Genomic DNA, 16,033 nt, shown 5'->3' with positions numbered 1-16,033 from the left:
AGTATATACCTCGCCAACTCACCCGCCGATACCAAATCATCTTCCTACTCTGATTGTGACACCTCATGGTATGCAATACCGTTTCTATCTGTTTTCATTTAAACACAATGGTGCTAATGCTGTGTTTTATAGGACAACCCTCCAATATCCTGTACTCTTATCTCCATACCAATTTCGTATGTCTTCCTCCATCGTCTTTCTGCGCGTTATCGTCTCACGGCGGCTATAGAATTCCGAGAACTACCTCTTGACTCCCTCCCCTCAAGGTGATCTTTGTGTCGCCAAACTTTTTCCTCCACGTCCCAATGGCGGTGGCAAGGCGACAGCCTCCGACCCGGGTCATTCTTCCTCACCTTCGCGGATCGTGCGATGTGAAGCGTCTCGCAACCTCAAATGGTCTATCGCGAACACTGGTGTAATTTCGCCTATCTACAAGTTATCCCTTCCCTCTCCAGATTCTCCCGATCTCCCTTTATTCCAGATCTCGAAACCGAATCCTAACGCTGCATTTTGGAGCATGTTTTATTTTGCATATGCTGGTCATAATATACCCCCGAAGCGAATCGAGTTTGGGAAAATTCAGAAGAACCCCCCCGGTCCCAACGGCGGTGGCACAAGGATTAGCATCACCGGTAAAACGCCGGAAGAAAAGGCCGTATGGCAGACGCTTGGAGAAGGTAACGAAGACTGCGTTGAATGGGTAGTCCTCTGCGCCGCGCTGAATCTTTTAGAGTGCGCTTTATCATGTCTCTTATTGTTGAAGAAGGATTACTGATTGTGTATCTGTCTTTCTCCTTTTGACACTTGATCATCAATGAACAGTGATGAGATTATCAAAGCTGCTGAGAAAAACCCGCCGCCACCCGGAGGATCTACGCCATCTCCATCGGTTGCATCCAATGGTCGTCCCACTCCCGTATCCCTCCATGATCCTGGTCCAGCGTCTGGTCCTGCCCTTCAAGGTCAGCCGCGCCCTCCTCAGCAACAACCCCAGCGTGGCCCTCCTCCTCTACATTCACAACCTGGTCCTGGTCCTGGTCCTGGTCCAATGCCCAATGGTCGCCCGCCGCAAGGATACCCTCCTCGCAGTTTTACGCCAGGCCAAGGTCCCCCACCTCTAGGTGCAGGACCCATGCCTCCCGGTGGTTATCCCGCACCCCCGCCAGGCTTCGTACCTGGTCCAGGACGTCAGCCTCCTCAACAACGCGTTGGCATGCCTGGGCCGGGGGGGCCGGGGCCTGTACCCCCAGGCATGTATGCTGGCCGCCCACCGCCACAACAGATGCAACCACAGCAGATGCAACCGCATCCTCAGCAGTTCCCCCCTCAGCGGCAGGGCCAGCCTGGACGTTTTTGAGAAATAGGAATTTCATATGTGGTGCTGGATTCGTAATTGAGATTCATTCTTTGTGGATAATGTCTTTGCCTCTCGTTTCTGATTTATCATTCACCGAGGGTTATACGTTGTAGTTACTCAGGGTAGGCGGCCGTGCTATTCTTTTCCCTGAGCGTTTGTGTATTTTGGTGGACTCTTTCATGGTTCGGTACTTATTGTGAGACTTCCGCTGTATTTGATTCAAGAATGTCTTTTTCTTGTCCTTTATTATTTCTGGTTCTCGTTTTCTTACTGTAACGAACTCGTATGAGTCGCCTTACCTTTGCCATGTTTTTACTTTTCTTTTGTGGATGTAAGGTATCAGCAGCCAGTACTTCGAATGCAATGCATAAATTTAGCACCACTAATTCTAAACATTTAATTCCGAATATAAGGCATAATGATATTTATTACTAGTATGTGAAACGTCTATGCAACTCCTACATCACTGCCATGAGGAACCCTGAACATAAATAGATCATCGAGTCCCCTTTGTCTAGGAACTCTTGATGAGTTTCTCAAGAGCATCCATGGAATATGCTGTTTGCATTGGTTAATTTACAATTGGCCCAAAATTGGTGAGGAACATACATTTTGGTCTCTCCAGGGGTAGTCCAAGAGCTGCGAGAATAACATGATTAGCCGTATCATAGATACTGGAAAATAGCGCACCTCTTGCCCACACAAGTTGCGTCAAAGCTCCCAAAGCTGTGGGAGTAGCTCAATTTAGCACCAGCGATAAGGCACGATAAGAGAACTAACCTCTAGATACACCGAAAATAACAGTGTAGTACTACAGTAGTGAATGATGTCAATAAACTGAACATCGTGATAAAGCGTGGCATGCTTACCTTAAATTCTGTAAGACCATAGTGGTGCAGTACGCAGCCTGAAGGCATGATAACAATCATCAGGGATGAGGTCTAATGCAAAAAATTATAAAATCGGTAGGCGCACCGGATGTCGCGTCAACATTGGGGTACGGGTTCTTGGTCTGTGATAACATATGCTCAGACGACTTGAATGGTTTATCCAGATAATGATTATTACCTTGCCATGTTCTTTCAACACGTCGGGTGCTACTTCAGCAGTCTATTGCAAGATTTATCATCTCTGCCGGCACTTCAGCATGTCCACTTACTTGTTGCACAAGCTGGATGATAGGGCTTGATTGAAGTTCCGGTCGGGACTTGCAGAATTCTTGAAGCGCAATGAACCGCGGATCGGGATTTCTTAGAACACCGTGACCGTAACTAGCAGATAAAAGTTCTAGATGCGTTAATCTTGCACGGGCATACAAGAGCTCACCCTGGCACGACCTGGCCACTCTTTAGCGTCTTCCAGAGGTAATCCTTGATCTTGTCGTGGGAGACTTCATTTCCAATTTCCTTCTGCATTGCCAACTGCCATCGTAGTACTTCCTGGTTGGCAAGACTGGAGATGAAAAGTGAGACGACGTAATTCAACCAACTCAAATTCTCGAATTCTTACCCGTGGAGTGGCCCAGCGAGGGCGAACAACGCAGCAGAGTAGGAAATGTAGGGGTCTGAAAGTGTAGATCCGACGAGGTCTGTCCCAGCAGATAGCTTAATTCCCTACTTCCTGAGTTGCGCGTAAATATACTCACGTGCAGTGTGAGCCGAGGCATTGCCACCTTCGTGATCACCATGAAGGGCAATATAAAGGCGAAGATATTCCGTAAGATGTTCATTGTGTCCAAAGCCGAGCATATTGGAATAGTTTCCTGTTGTGACAGAGGTAAAAATTGAACAACACTATGCTCAAACAGCCTTACGAACCAACAAGATCCAGATTCTTGTCAACGGGGAGGAGCGAGTTCTCAGGGTGATAAACATTGCGGTATATGCGCGCTGCAAGGGCGGGTAAACGTGCAATGAGGTTGATACAGTCCTCTAGAGTATGAGTCCAATAATCGCTTTTCTTGATGCCTCGTTCGTAAGCCGCCTGGAAAGCACTGTCATGATTCAATGCAGCCACACCCATGCCAAGCTGGGTCATGGGGTGAAGGGTATTGGGCAAACTTCAAACGTGCCAATATGAGGGCCATAGCATGTGAATGAAAGGAAGAAGATCATACGAGTCAATGAGTTTCGCAACGAAATCAGGCAACTCGCCCTTCTCCGCCAGCTCGGCAGAAAGCTGGCGACTTTGTTCAGGAGAAGGAACCTGGCCAGTGAGCAGAAGCCAAAGCATACTCTCCGCCGTCATTTCTTTACCTCCGGGTGCAGAAGGAAGAACTTTTTGACAGTCTGGAATGGTTAAGCCATGAAAACGAATGCCCTGCAATAAAGGCGTGACACTGAAATCTAGTAATTCGGTAGTTTATTGACATACCTCGTTGGGGTCCAGAACAGAGGCCTCCCAAAGCATGGCTTTGAGGCCTCTCATTCCACCGAGTATATTTTCAACCTGAAAATCGCGTTATACATTGTTCCGATCAATATAAGCTACGGACACGTACCTTTACATCTCCTACTACAGTTTGACTGTGTTCAGCTTTCTGATCATGTCAGACACGTCAGTAGACATTATTATCTTTGGAAAGACATATGCTGACCAACTTCTTGAGCTGTTCCTGCTTAGCTGGAATGACTTCTTGAAGCGTTTCTTTGAGCGACTAGATGATTTGGCATTGGGAATACCTAATTGGTAAAACAAATGATTGACAGGAGGATCCGTGGCGTACCTTCGTAGAAGCAAGCCTTCTGAAAGCGGCATTGAAGGATATTGTCCTTGAGACAGACTTTGTCAAAAAGCTGCTGCGTCCAAACATTGTGAGCGTATAAACGAGAAAGCTGGGCGGTGGAGGTTGAGTGGTGAATATGACGATTGAGCAGTTTATAAAGTCATTGCGGCCGTACACCCAGGCCTCGGAACCCGGAAGTAGACTACCACTCGGTATGCCACTCGGCACAAACTACAACAAACAGCCTAATCGCTGTTCCCTCGTGGCACAGTTCGGCCAGCGCATGTCGTCGCGGGTACAACGTATACGTCTGTTCACCATCTTTCTCTCGGTCCACTATGGCCTCCGTTCTCGTTCCCGTCCTATACATCGCCATCGTAATCAGCAGCTTGCTAGTATTCAGCCATTTCTATCGGAAACGCACTGCAGGTTGGTTGGTCAACTGTCTTCGCGCTATCCTTGTATCTGAACTGTGAACGTGTCACTGCTAATTAGGCAAACGCTACGAGCCATACTTTCCTTCACATCCAGAACGTAACATATATGTCACATTATTGCAGCGTACCGACCCTCCCGCCAACGAAGCTCTCTTGAAGGCCGCTCTCATTCGTCGAGCCATGGCCGATGTAGGCCGCGTAATGCGCCTGCGTGAAGACAAGCCTGCGCTCCAGAACTTGCTTCAAAAAGGATCAATAGGCGACGACCTCTGGAACAGCTTACTTGCAGCAGAAAAAGAATTAGAAGCAGAGATCATGGAAGTCGTGGCAGAGGCGAATACTTTTGTAGAAGGATGGGGTTCTATCATCTTCCAGACAGCAAACGAGGTGATCGCCAATGAAAAAATGCGCAGCGTGCTTGAGGATACTGTTGCGGCAAGAGCACGCAAAGGTTATTAAAATTTTCTTATTTTACAAATCATCATTTGCTGACCAGTGTTTTCAGAACAAAAATACGGAAAGCAAGCCAAGACTCTAGATATCCCTGCAATTTTACCCGTAACTGTGATGCATGGCCCTCCAGCCCCTCAGCAAAATGCAGCCCAGAATGCCAGTGCCAAAAATGCTCCTGCTCCCGCTTCAGTCGCTCCTTCGAAACCAACCAACGGTCTCACTTCACCGCCAACCACCCGCTCCGAAAGTGTTGTCTCCAGCGATGGTGAGGGACCAAATACCCCTGCTGGCTCAGTTTCTCAGTCACCATCAAAATCGGTTCGTCCTATATTGTCTTCAGTTGCGAGTGATTTTAACTTGGTTAATCAGTCGGCAAAGAAGGGCAAGAAACGGAAGTAGCATGTATCTCCGTCCAGGCTCTGTAGTTCACTCCGGGATACTTCTTTGGTCTATCTTAATGAGAGAAAATTGTATAAATTGAGACAGAATAGTACAATGGGTGAAAACAATGAGACGAAAACCACAGAAATCTGCCATCGAGGACCAAGACAAGCGGGTGAAGACGCTGCCATCACAAAGTGTTAACCTCTGATAACGATAGCTTTCTCTCCTGCACCCGTCCGAGTCTTCCCTGACTTGTCGACATGGTCTAAACCTAAGACATCTTCTGGAGCGAATTTGTGATCGTATATAGTATCCTCTGAGCCATGTTCATGAGACACAGTTAGTCAGCAGTTATTGAATCAATACTCACCATCTTCAATATACGATGGTTGCTTGAAGGTAGCAACTTGTATGAGAGCAAATCGATATTTGGTCAGATCTTTATCTGATACGCCTATTCGTGCTTGTAAGCGTTTCTTTGTATCCGCAAATTTCTCGCCCTAACGGAAAAAGAAAGAACATCAATGTGTAATCGTGTGCATGTGAGTCACTCTTACAGGTTTGACAACAAATCTGAAAGGAACACCGTGTGTTCGAGATACCTCTTTCGAGAAGTGGAAGACACTAATGACTTTGTCTGCGTCATCAGCCTCAAGCTCCTCACGGGGTATTTCCTAACACCGACACAATTTGAATGGACATTTTCCTGGAGAAGGAAGAAAATATGACAAACCTCCGCGTATAGCTCCACAGGGTCTGGGATGTTTCCGATCATTTCTGAGCCAGTAAACTCTTTCTGCGTTTTGCCATCTTTCGACACCTCGAACACCCGAATCTTACCCGTGCCACCAGAGGTCAATGTTACGTGCTTGGCAAGATGATCCGCAAGGTCATGTATCATGCTTGTCTTGGGCAGGAGGAAGGGGTACGATGCTTCTTCCTTATTGTGAATACCAGTCCAGGTGATCTTCAAGCTTCGTTTCGTCTCTAGTTCGACAATACTAACATCCAATTTCTCGTACAAGATAACCGTCGTGGTTGGGTTGATGTAACTTGGCACCATGATTTCTGCTATACTTTGGTTCAAAGAGCGCTTGAGAACAGACTTGGGAGCACCGTTCGTAGCATGCGTGGTGGTGAAGCGTAGCTTGATTGGGTCGTGTCTCAGGAATTCACCAGCTTTTTGCGACATCTGTGATCATGTTGATCACGAGCCGCGTCAGGATGCAAAAATGAAAAATGGCTTACAATATCATAATTGTGTTTCTTGCTCAGAATGAGACTGAACTCGGGATGATCGTGATCTGGCTCCTCAAACTTCGGTCGGAATACAATCATGACTCGATTTTGGAGGAAATCGTAGAATTGTGTAGGGTTAGAGTACAACCCTTGGCTATCCAGATCATGGATTCTGGCCAAACATTAACAAAATACCGCTGATCATAGACAAACATTACCCACTCTTTTTCCGAATGTTCTACCTGGAAACATATGACGTCTCCATCTTGTATCTCGCTCTGTGCGAAGGTGAGCTTTGGCTTCATCAACTCGATCATGCCAGGTTTAATTTCCTAATCATCACGCAAGATAAATGAGACCCAAAATTGTACCGAGAAGAAGGTAGACATTACCTCGTACAGCTTGAGAGGCGTGCCAGGTGTCCAGCGCATGCGTTCGTTGATAACGGGATGAAGATCAACAACTTTGCTGTTGCGTTGAACGTATACCTTTCCAATACCAAACAAGGTCTGTTTTGAAGTGTCGAAATGCTTCACGAAAATCATAATGGAACCGGCAGGAGGCTCAGGCTATTGCATGTTTCAGTAAAACACCTTTTTCAGGACAAATCACACACTGACCTTGCTAGGATCAGGTATCACGTCAAGGTACAAGCGTAGATCATTCTGTCTTGCAGCCATGTTGTTCCGAATAATTTCAACAGCTATGTAATATGCATTAATACTTATTCATTGAAAATAAAAAGGAGCGTACTTAGTGTGGGTTCGTTCTCAGGAATAGGCGTGTCTGGGCGAACGGTCTTGTTTTGCCGATTCACTAATACCCATAATCGAACCTTATTTTCTGCAAAGTTGAAATGTTGAGCGACACGGCTCTTGAATGTGTTATACGTCTCCTGTTTGAGCACGCGGAAGCTTGGAAGTTCAGATGGTGGCCAGTTCTTCTCATCAAACGTTGCCAAATCAAAACCTTCGTGTCGAGCAAAGGTGTCGTCTGTGATAACCTAAAGAAGCGTCAGACAGAGCAAAACCTTAATGCATTGATCTGACCTTGGCAGTCAAGAAAAGATGTTGCTCTTCTCGTTCCCTCTTCTTGGCTTCGATTTGAAGGCGCTCCTCATCTAGTCGTCGTTCTGAAGGGCAATGATCAGCATGATCAAGATGCCCACGAGAAATAATACCCACTCAGGTGGGGTGGGGTATCCTCTTCCTTAAACGGCGCCAAAACCTCATCAATCCCCGAATCTCGGACATACACCAACATATATGCGTTTGTAAACCTCTTCATTGCGCGCACTTGATTGCGTTGCATAGGAGGAGGGATGCCATTCAGTGCTTCACCGCCATAGTTCTCTTCCAAGACTTCGCGATCAGTCACAGGGGTAACACGATCGTCGTCGAATTTAAGCCATCTTGTTTCGCGATCCGGTTTGATGAGAGCGAAGTAATGACCGCCATGAAGATCTCCAGAGTGGACAAGGACACCGTGTAACCTGTACACCCATGGTTTTGACTTGTCTGCGTTCTCATCCAAAAACTCGCCTAGGTCGATTTCGAAGGGGAATTCATGACGATCGTTGATCTGAGAGCAGTAATTAATCACAGTTCGTCGGTTAATTAATTTTACGCACCTTGACCATCGCGTCACGCTGTATATCGTACTCGAACCTCTTCAGTTGCAAGTGCAAGACCGGTGGGAACGACTGGAATATTATGCCCTTCTTTGCATCTTGGAGACCAAACCCTTCTGCTTGATATTTATTTTCACCTTCAAGAGTTTCCACAGCTACGTAGTCTTTGAAAGATTCGTATAGGTTTCTCATTCCCTTGACATTCAACTGGATGTCTAATTTTTTTTAGGAAAAAAATTAAGATCCGGCTGCGCTGACTTGATTTAAGCGACTTGCCATTGAACTCCTCGATTCGAGATGATTCGTAATCGACGTTAACACATTTGATGTAGCTCTTCATTTTTCCAACAAAGAGTTTTGCGATTGCACCTTCCGCTTTGGTACCCTAAAATATAATCATTAATATTGACTCCCAGTCCGACAAGCGGGCGCCTTACTTTCATCTTGGATTCCAACTTATCCTGAAGCACTCGGTTGAACTCTTGTACATCATGCTGAAGGAATGAGTCAAGAGATTTCCAGCCAAAAGATTTAGTTAATTCTGTCGTCCCTAGAAATGGTTTCAGCTACATCCCGTCAACGACTCAAACTCCCATACATACCTACGGGCTGATCAGATGTTTGTAGGTGATAAAAGACTCGTTGTAGAGCAAGAGCTACGCTCTCTGTAGGATGTTCTTCTTCTGTAGGGATTTGGTACACAGCCTTCGGGTGGCATTAGCGCCCGAATTGCGACATCCTCGTCTTCTTCACTGGACGACGTACCTTTCTGAAGTAACGTGTACAGAACAAAGATTGAAGGAGAGAATTCATGTAACACGTAGCGCCCTGGTTTTTCAAACCTACATATCCTGTCTCCTTCTTTGAGTCATAGCTTGAATCATTGAGTTGTAAGCATTGATAAGGATGACAAATAAAGGGGCGTTTACTTGACAAAATTATGCCAGAGAACACCAGTTGGATCATCCAGAACACGAACATATACAGTAACATCTGCCGACTCGTCTTCGATCGTCGGGCGAGGGTGACCTTCTTGTACGTTGAAGAGCTTGCGCAATTCGCTGAAACGAGTAAAACCCCAATCACACTCTTCAGCAATAAATCGATGGTGTGCATCTACGGGTTATTCAATGAGCGAGACTGTGCTGATGGGGCGAACAAGCATCATTACTCACGGCTGACGGTATAGATAGTAGGATCATGGACATTGGATATTACCAATGCAAATTGAGCACATGCGTGCCAACCTTCCGGCGCTTTCTTTGGGTCCGCATAGTCTAGATATACGGAGACGGTATCGTTAGGAGGTGCGTTCGAGTTGCCGAAAGGAAAAAGTAGTATGCGCCTGTCGATAATAATTAGTAGATGGCAATGAGGTAAGCGTACGCTTCATGATGCTTACCATCTGTGCCCGCCACATTCGAAGTCTGGACTGGTCAATTTCTTTTCCAGTTTCTTCCAGTTGGAGAGTCTCCAAGTGTACACCTTGAAGTCCTTCACGTCATGCCCCAAGTCTGGCATGTGTTTGGCGGCAAAAGCCTCGTCTGCGAGCAAGTCGTGTAGGTCACGACGAATGTAAACATGTGAGAGGTAACCTACGGTCTCGCACAGACACCAATTCATCTATTATTTCCATTGAAGGACCCCCGTTTACTTTTTCGTCCAGAATGTCCATGGTATCACTCTGGATAGAGGGTTAAATTTGACGCCGTTGTTGTTGGAGAACAGATTGTGAACGATACGTACCATTACCAGTGTAAGCTCTAAGAGTGATGAAAGAGCGGATAGATATTGAATCGACGCAAATCCTACAGGTCTGAGCGACAAAGACAAAAGGATATCGCAGGACTGACGGCGGATACACGAGTAAGTGACAAAGTCGGTGGGAATCGGTCAAGCGGTCATTGCTTTCGTAAGCATCTCGCCCAATATATAATCCCTTTTTTTTCTCCATCCAGACGACTCCGCTGTGTCTCCCAATTTCAACTGTCTTATGGCAAGTCTCATGGTGTGATTTTTCTCTGTTTTCTGCACTGTTGCTCGATAACACGATCCTTAAATTGTCTCGACAGGGTGACATTTGTCTCCACCAGCCTTTCCGCTGTCTACTGTCGGTAATGAGTCAAAATCGTGTAATATTAGGTCGTATCGAGGGTGGTGTGCTGATCTGGCATCGTGTTGACGCTGGGTTGGTTAGGAGAAATCCTCCACTTTCCTTCGACATCGCCTCTCCCACATGCTTGCACTGTTCACTGTGACTTTACTGTCTCGTGCCGACTTTGCTCCGTGTCCTGGCATACATTTTTACATTGTTGTACATTTGTTTGCGTATCATAGAATGAACAATTTGTCTTTCTTCCCAAAAACATATCGTGGTTTCATCTATGTGGTCGGCATCAAAATTTAGTGTCTGAGACGACGAAGTTCTATGATTGAATCCTGTGTTGTTGGATATGTTGTCAGCGCTGCTATTCTGTGCCCACATTAACGACAACGCTTATCGCTATCGCCTTGGCAAGAGATGGGCAGAGCGCTGGACAAGCTACTATGAAATACACGTTGAGGCATATTTAGCTGAGGAGAGTGATGGTGCTTACCACAAAGGGATGCTGTACATTCATGGTGTCAGTCATGATACATTTAGAGCAAGGAGATGTCGAGTTCGTTCCGAATTGGTTCCCACTCAGCTGTAAAGTGCACCGAGACGTAAGCAGGAGCTTTGGTTTGCCGTATTGCCTCATGTCAACAGGGCGGCACCTGTCTAAGCTGTCTTTCTCGTTTTGCTTCCTTCCTCTTTCCCTTTACAAAAGCTGGAATCCGTATCAATTCTGGCTCTATTCTCTCGTATTCCCAGCTGAATGAGCAGTAAACGACGTCACGAACGATCTGGCGTCCCACAAGGCGATCAACACAAACTATGGCTTCCGACAGAAAGACAGCAAGATTCAGACTCTGATCACCGGCGCTATAAGCAAACGACCACAGCACATGCTTCTGCCTTCAGACATCATGGCGGACAGACTGTGGACGCCCGGCAGACAGAGGGGAGACCGTCCAATCGTGATCGCGGCTACAAGTCAGACGGCCAATATGTTTCCAACTCTCTTCCGTCTTCCCACCAGTATTATGCCGGCCCTTCGAGCAGAACCCTCCATCATGCTGCTAGAATACCCTCTGCACAACAACCTGCTCCAAATCAACTCCCTTCCTCATCCTCAGCGTACCATGTGACATCTAGTGCGCCTACGTACCAACAGCCCCCTCCGTCGCGTCCTCAACCACCAAGAGCACAAACCGACGCATATGATCCAAGGATACACACGCATAAACGAGCTGCGCCTGCCCCGACTCCTCAGTCGTCCTACGAGAAAGTTTCTAGTGCGGAAGAAGGTGGGGGTAGGGCAGCGCGTCAGATGCATTCTTCTCGTTCGGGGCATCCTTCCTCTCAAGCTCCCCCGGCCTCTTCGGCTGCCTTGTTTTGGACACCTCCACAGGAGTTACCACCCCCAATAAGGCGACATCGAGACAGGGATAGGGATAGGGATAGAGATAGAGAGAAGGACAGGGATACAGATACAGACAGAGACAAGGAAAGACAACGCGAGAGGCAAAGGGATAAGTATGATAGGCATAGAGAACGCGAGAGAGAGAAGGAAAAAGAAAAGGAGGATCCTTACAGCGAGAGGTCCAGATATATTGACAAAAGAAGGGAACCTAGTGCAGAAGGCGTAGTACACGCTGTACATCGCAATCCATCCAGGATCTCACTTTCGGCAAGAGATGGGCAGCAATCTGCTGTTCGCGAGCCTGCTCCCTCGATCGGTGGACATAGACGGCACCGTACTGAGGAAGGCACATCATCTACAATGGTAAATTACTCTTGCGATGGTGCGACTATCCATTTTTCGCTCATGTATATGTTGTATAGGGGCGACGTCAGCACACTGAAAACGCACCAAATCCACCAACTACTACACAGTCGCGGCCGGTCATTACGTCTGAACCAGACATGGTTGCGCAGCAAGGTGCACCAGGTGAAGGCCATGTGCCTCCGCCGGCGCCTCGTGTAATGCCCGTGTATTTACCTCCGAAGCCTCCAAAGTCTCATAGGTCACATCAAGAAAGATATCTGGCTGCAGCTGCACAGGGCGGGCTTTCAGGTAGTGATACAGAACGGGCTTCTATCAAGGTAAAGTAGTATTGTCACGTGAGACAAAAAGTTCTTATTCATGGAAATGAACAGCAGCGTACATCTGAACGAGGCCATTCAGACGCTCCCTCTCAGAAGCCGGCTGGAACCAGAGAGAGAACCCAAGCTGACTTCTCTAGCTCACGTGTCGAGCAGAGGAGTAAGCCTGAGGTGTGTTCGCTGTTCTTACACGTTGTGATGGGGCTCATCAGAATGTAGTCGAAGTACGTATTACCTCAATCGTCTGAACATCGACATCCAGCCTATCCGAGTACAACCACGCCCGGGGTGGAGATCCCTCTGATTACTCCTGGGATTCCCTCTTCATCGCTACCCCCTGTGAATCGAAGTTTTGGTGGCACAGTGCCTCAGTTTGTTAGTATACGCGCTGGCCAAGGTCCATCTGATCCCCAAGCATATGATACATCCTATAAATCACCAGCTCCACGTGTAGATAAACCTCAAGAGATTCACTCGAAGCCCGCAGCGCTGGTGCCACCTCCGCCGCCCCCCAAACAATCGAATCACGAGCGTACACACTCTCATGAAGCTTCACGACCCCGTCCAGACCCTTCATATCGTTCACATACTGATGTCACTGTTCTCCAAACTGTCGTTGCTCCTGAGCGTTTTCCTATCCATGAAACAACCACTCCCGTAGGACCATTCCACCCCGCTTCGCAGAACCTCTCTCACACGACCACTAACCCTGACCCTCATACTCGGCCTTCACTTCCTATTTCTACTTCATATCCTCCCACGCAAACCACATTACACGCTGCTCCAAAGATTTCCACGACAGCCACCCCACCTCAAGCTGTTACTGGATCTCGACCAATACGTTCTGCGTCCCATACTAGCTCCCCGAACGAACGTCCTCCTTCGGCAGCACCCGGTTCATTCCAAGCTCCTGTGCCAAGGTCTGCGTCAAATCATGCCTCCGTACCTCCTTCTCCAGCCCTTCAGAATGCGCATGGAGTAACTCATGCACCTCTTCCGCATGATGCCGTTCACTCTACGCGCCCAAGTCCGAAAGATCTTCCCCGGACGTACTCGACTCCTGTTGTTTCATCGTTGACGCCAGCCCATTTAACTCCGGTAGAGCGGTCTCCACATATGACGCAAGTAGCACCAACTACACACTCCACTCCTGTGGTTGCTCCTCGAATGAGTTTGAGCGTCAGTCAACCACCGACACCTGCAACTTCACAAGCTCATCCCGCGCCAATGGCAAGGCATCAACCTTCTCAAGCTGCTCAGGCGATGTCTTCGCAGGCTTATCATGCACCGACACCAAGGCATCAGCCTCTTCAAGCTAGTCAGGCGACACCCCCGCAAGTTGATACTACATCTACGCAAAGGTATCAGCCTCCCCAAGCTGTTCAGGCTACACCTTCACAGTCTTATCCTGCATCGACAACAAGGTATCAGCCTCCTCAAGCTACTCATGCGGCACCCTTGCAAGTTGACACTACATCTGCGTCAAGATATTACCCTCAAGCTGTTCAGACAACACCTTCGCAAACTCAAGCTGCATCGACGCCAAGGTACCAGCCTCCCCAAGCTATCCAGGCGACGTCCTCGCAAACTCCAACTGTGTCAGCGCCAAAGTACCAGCCTCCTCAAGCTATCCAGGCAACACCTTCGCAAACTCCAACTATCTCAGCGCCAAAGTATCAGCCTCCTCAAGCTATCCAGGCGACACCTTCGCAAACTCCAACTATATCAGTACCAAGGCACCAGCCTCCTCAAGCTATTCAGGCGACACCGTCGCAACAAGCTGGGCAGTACAATCCTAATGAGAGTACCGTCAAATCATCATGGCTTGTTCAGACAGCGCAGTCGGGTGTACCTCCCACCACTTCGAAGGAAAATAATATTGATGCAGCTAACCGACCTGTCAAACCGTCGCAGCATAACCCCTCTCCGAGTCCCGGAACATTGTCTCGTCACTCACAGCTGCGCGAGGTTCTTTCACAGGACATCTCTAATTCTCCTCGAGCCTCCGTTTCCACCCCTTCTGTCCGACATGGCGTAATTCCACAAGCACCATCACAGCGTTCCTCTCCCGCACGACGAGACATAAGAGTTGGTAGTTCAACACCTCAGGCGACGCCTTTGAGTAATCACATGAAGTTGAATGAGGTACCGTATTTTGTCTTTATTGTAAATGTCGAATAAGATTTATTCACTGGGCTTTCCTCAGTATCCTGCACAAAGGGTGCACTCCACGCATCCGAGTCCGCAAAACACTGCACCTACTTTAGCAGTACCACCAGCTGACATGTCCCATTCCCGCCGAAACTACATCCCTCATGGGCAGACAGATAGCGGCCCAGGACCTACTCCGACTCTGCCTTTGACTCCTACCCCGGCGTATCAAAGTGCACAGGGAACTACTACTGCAGGTCGTGTGCGCTCTCATGGCAATGTGGAACCTCGTGCGTCAAATGTCGGCCCAGTAGGACATCAACCACTTCACGTGACCACGAACGATACTTCTGCAGCGATTCCCAGAAATTGGTCAGCAGGACATGTTCCACAGAGCACAGTTGCTGGTGTGACGGCATCATTTCCCAATAGAAATAGTGTACATCCTCCGTCACAGACGACTCCACGTAGGGAGTCCAATCCACTGTCACCTCCTTCCGTACATGCTCCTGGTTTTGCGTCTCACCTAGTTGGTTCGTCGAACTTGCCTCCTATCACTCTTGCAGATGTGCGTTCTCCACGGCCACCCAATGCATTGTCGCCCGCCATGGAAGCTAGTGAGGTTGGGGCTGCCCACAAGCCCGACGAAACTGTGTCGAAACACAATAATTTGACCGGTGTTCCCGGAAACCAGGGCACTTCGGGGTTATCGCATGGATATTCTGCTCTGCCACCATCAAAGGATAATTCATCCTACGCTCCGCGAGAAGCCTTACCAGCATCTCAACCCGCAACCAGCCATGTGCACCAAATGACTATCAATGGGACTATGCAACAGAATAGGCTGCATGTGGACAGACCAAACGTGCCCTCTACACCTTATCCCACGAACCATTCTGCTACTGTGCAATCGACCAGTCAGACGATGCCGCGTTCCTTGTCTAACGATGCACCCAAGTCTCGTCCTGGGGAGCCGGTATCGTCCCCAACTCCTGTTAGCATACCTGACGCATCACGATCGCAGCCTCTTAATTATACATCACAGAACTCTCGCGGGCCTACTTCCGCTCCTGCTACTCAACCTGCTGTCAGCTCGATGTCTCAGACTATGCAGCGGTCAATGTCGCATCAGCCAGTTCCTCGTAGCTCTGACCCGTCCTGCCGAGGCCTTCAATGGCACATCGACAGTCGCTCAGCGCTTAGCATCCTACACGAACAATATAGCTGGTCAAACTCTCAACAATCAGCACGTATCCAGTAGTGCTGCTACTGTTGGAGTGGCTCCTATACACCATGCTTCTTCTAATGCTCCTCCTGGCGCACAAAATCCTCTTAATGTGGACCCGTCCAGGAAACCTTATACCGCGCATCCGGGTTTGACACCTAGTTCCTCTGCTCTACCAGGTAATGCATCTGTTCCAAAAGGTTCGCTACTCAAAAGTCATGGTTCTGATAATACGACTCATCA

At 48.1% G+C, this 16,033-nt stretch overlaps 4 protein-coding genes across 4 annotated transcripts; 2 read left to right on the top strand and 2 right to left on the bottom strand.

Annotated features, from left to right (window-relative positions):
• Positions 1-1,228: 1,228 nt before the first annotated feature.
• On the bottom strand, positions 1,229-4,163 carry SERLADRAFT_475455 (uncharacterized protein; the record flags this gene model as incomplete). Its single annotated transcript, XM_007321858.1, has 17 exons — positions 1,229-1,915; positions 1,967-1,996; positions 2,048-2,083; positions 2,138-2,168; positions 2,227-2,264; positions 2,333-2,369; positions 2,426-2,467; positions 2,517-2,628; positions 2,684-2,809; positions 2,867-2,945; positions 3,003-3,119; positions 3,175-3,416; positions 3,474-3,676; positions 3,731-3,805; positions 3,858-3,896; positions 3,954-4,013; positions 4,083-4,163. 14 exons carry the CDS (start codon positions 3,782-3,784, stop codon positions 1,872-1,874), a joined length of 1,191 nt encoding a protein of 396 aa, XP_007321920.1.
• Positions 4,164-4,364: 201 nt separating this feature from the next.
• SERLADRAFT_397998 (uncharacterized protein) lies at positions 4,365-5,458 on the top strand (the record flags this gene model as incomplete). The annotated part of the gene is made up of 4 exons (XM_007321857.1): positions 4,365-4,511; positions 4,578-4,970; positions 5,025-5,290; positions 5,342-5,458. 4 exons carry the CDS (start codon positions 4,421-4,423, stop codon positions 5,369-5,371), a joined length of 780 nt encoding a protein of 259 aa, XP_007321919.1.
• On the bottom strand, positions 5,428-9,900 carry SERLADRAFT_452101 (uncharacterized protein; the record flags this gene model as incomplete). The annotated part of the gene is made up of 20 exons (XM_007321856.1): positions 5,428-5,672; positions 5,727-5,856; positions 5,914-6,030; positions 6,090-6,548; positions 6,605-6,767; positions 6,818-6,927; positions 6,988-7,164; positions 7,216-7,298; positions 7,349-7,598; positions 7,645-7,727; positions 7,780-8,176; positions 8,226-8,440; positions 8,502-8,610; positions 8,663-8,775; positions 8,828-8,930; positions 8,991-9,099; positions 9,155-9,341; positions 9,401-9,570; positions 9,628-9,769; positions 9,825-9,900. The coding sequence occupies 20 exons, from the start codon at positions 9,898-9,900 to the stop codon at positions 5,554-5,556; spliced, it is 3,312 nt and encodes a 1,103-aa protein (XP_007321918.1).
• Positions 9,901-11,030: 1,130 nt separating this feature from the next.
• On the top strand, positions 11,031-11,607 carry SERLADRAFT_475446 (uncharacterized protein; the record flags this gene model as incomplete). The annotated part of the gene is made up of 1 exon (XM_007321855.1): positions 11,031-11,607. A coding segment is annotated over one exon (522 nt), but the record flags the coding sequence as incomplete, so codon positions are not given.
• Positions 11,608-16,033: the final 4,426 nt, after the last annotated feature.

Source organism: Serpula lacrymans (genome assembly GCF_000218685.1).
Source record: "Serpula lacrymans var. lacrymans S7.9 unplaced genomic scaffold SERLAscaffold_12, whole genome shotgun sequence".
In the NCBI taxonomy this organism is placed as follows: Eukaryota; Fungi; Basidiomycota; class Agaricomycetes; order Boletales; family Serpulaceae; genus Serpula; species Serpula lacrymans.
The sequence above is the reverse complement of the archived record's forward strand: the minus strand, read 5'-3'. Positions and strand labels throughout refer to the sequence as shown.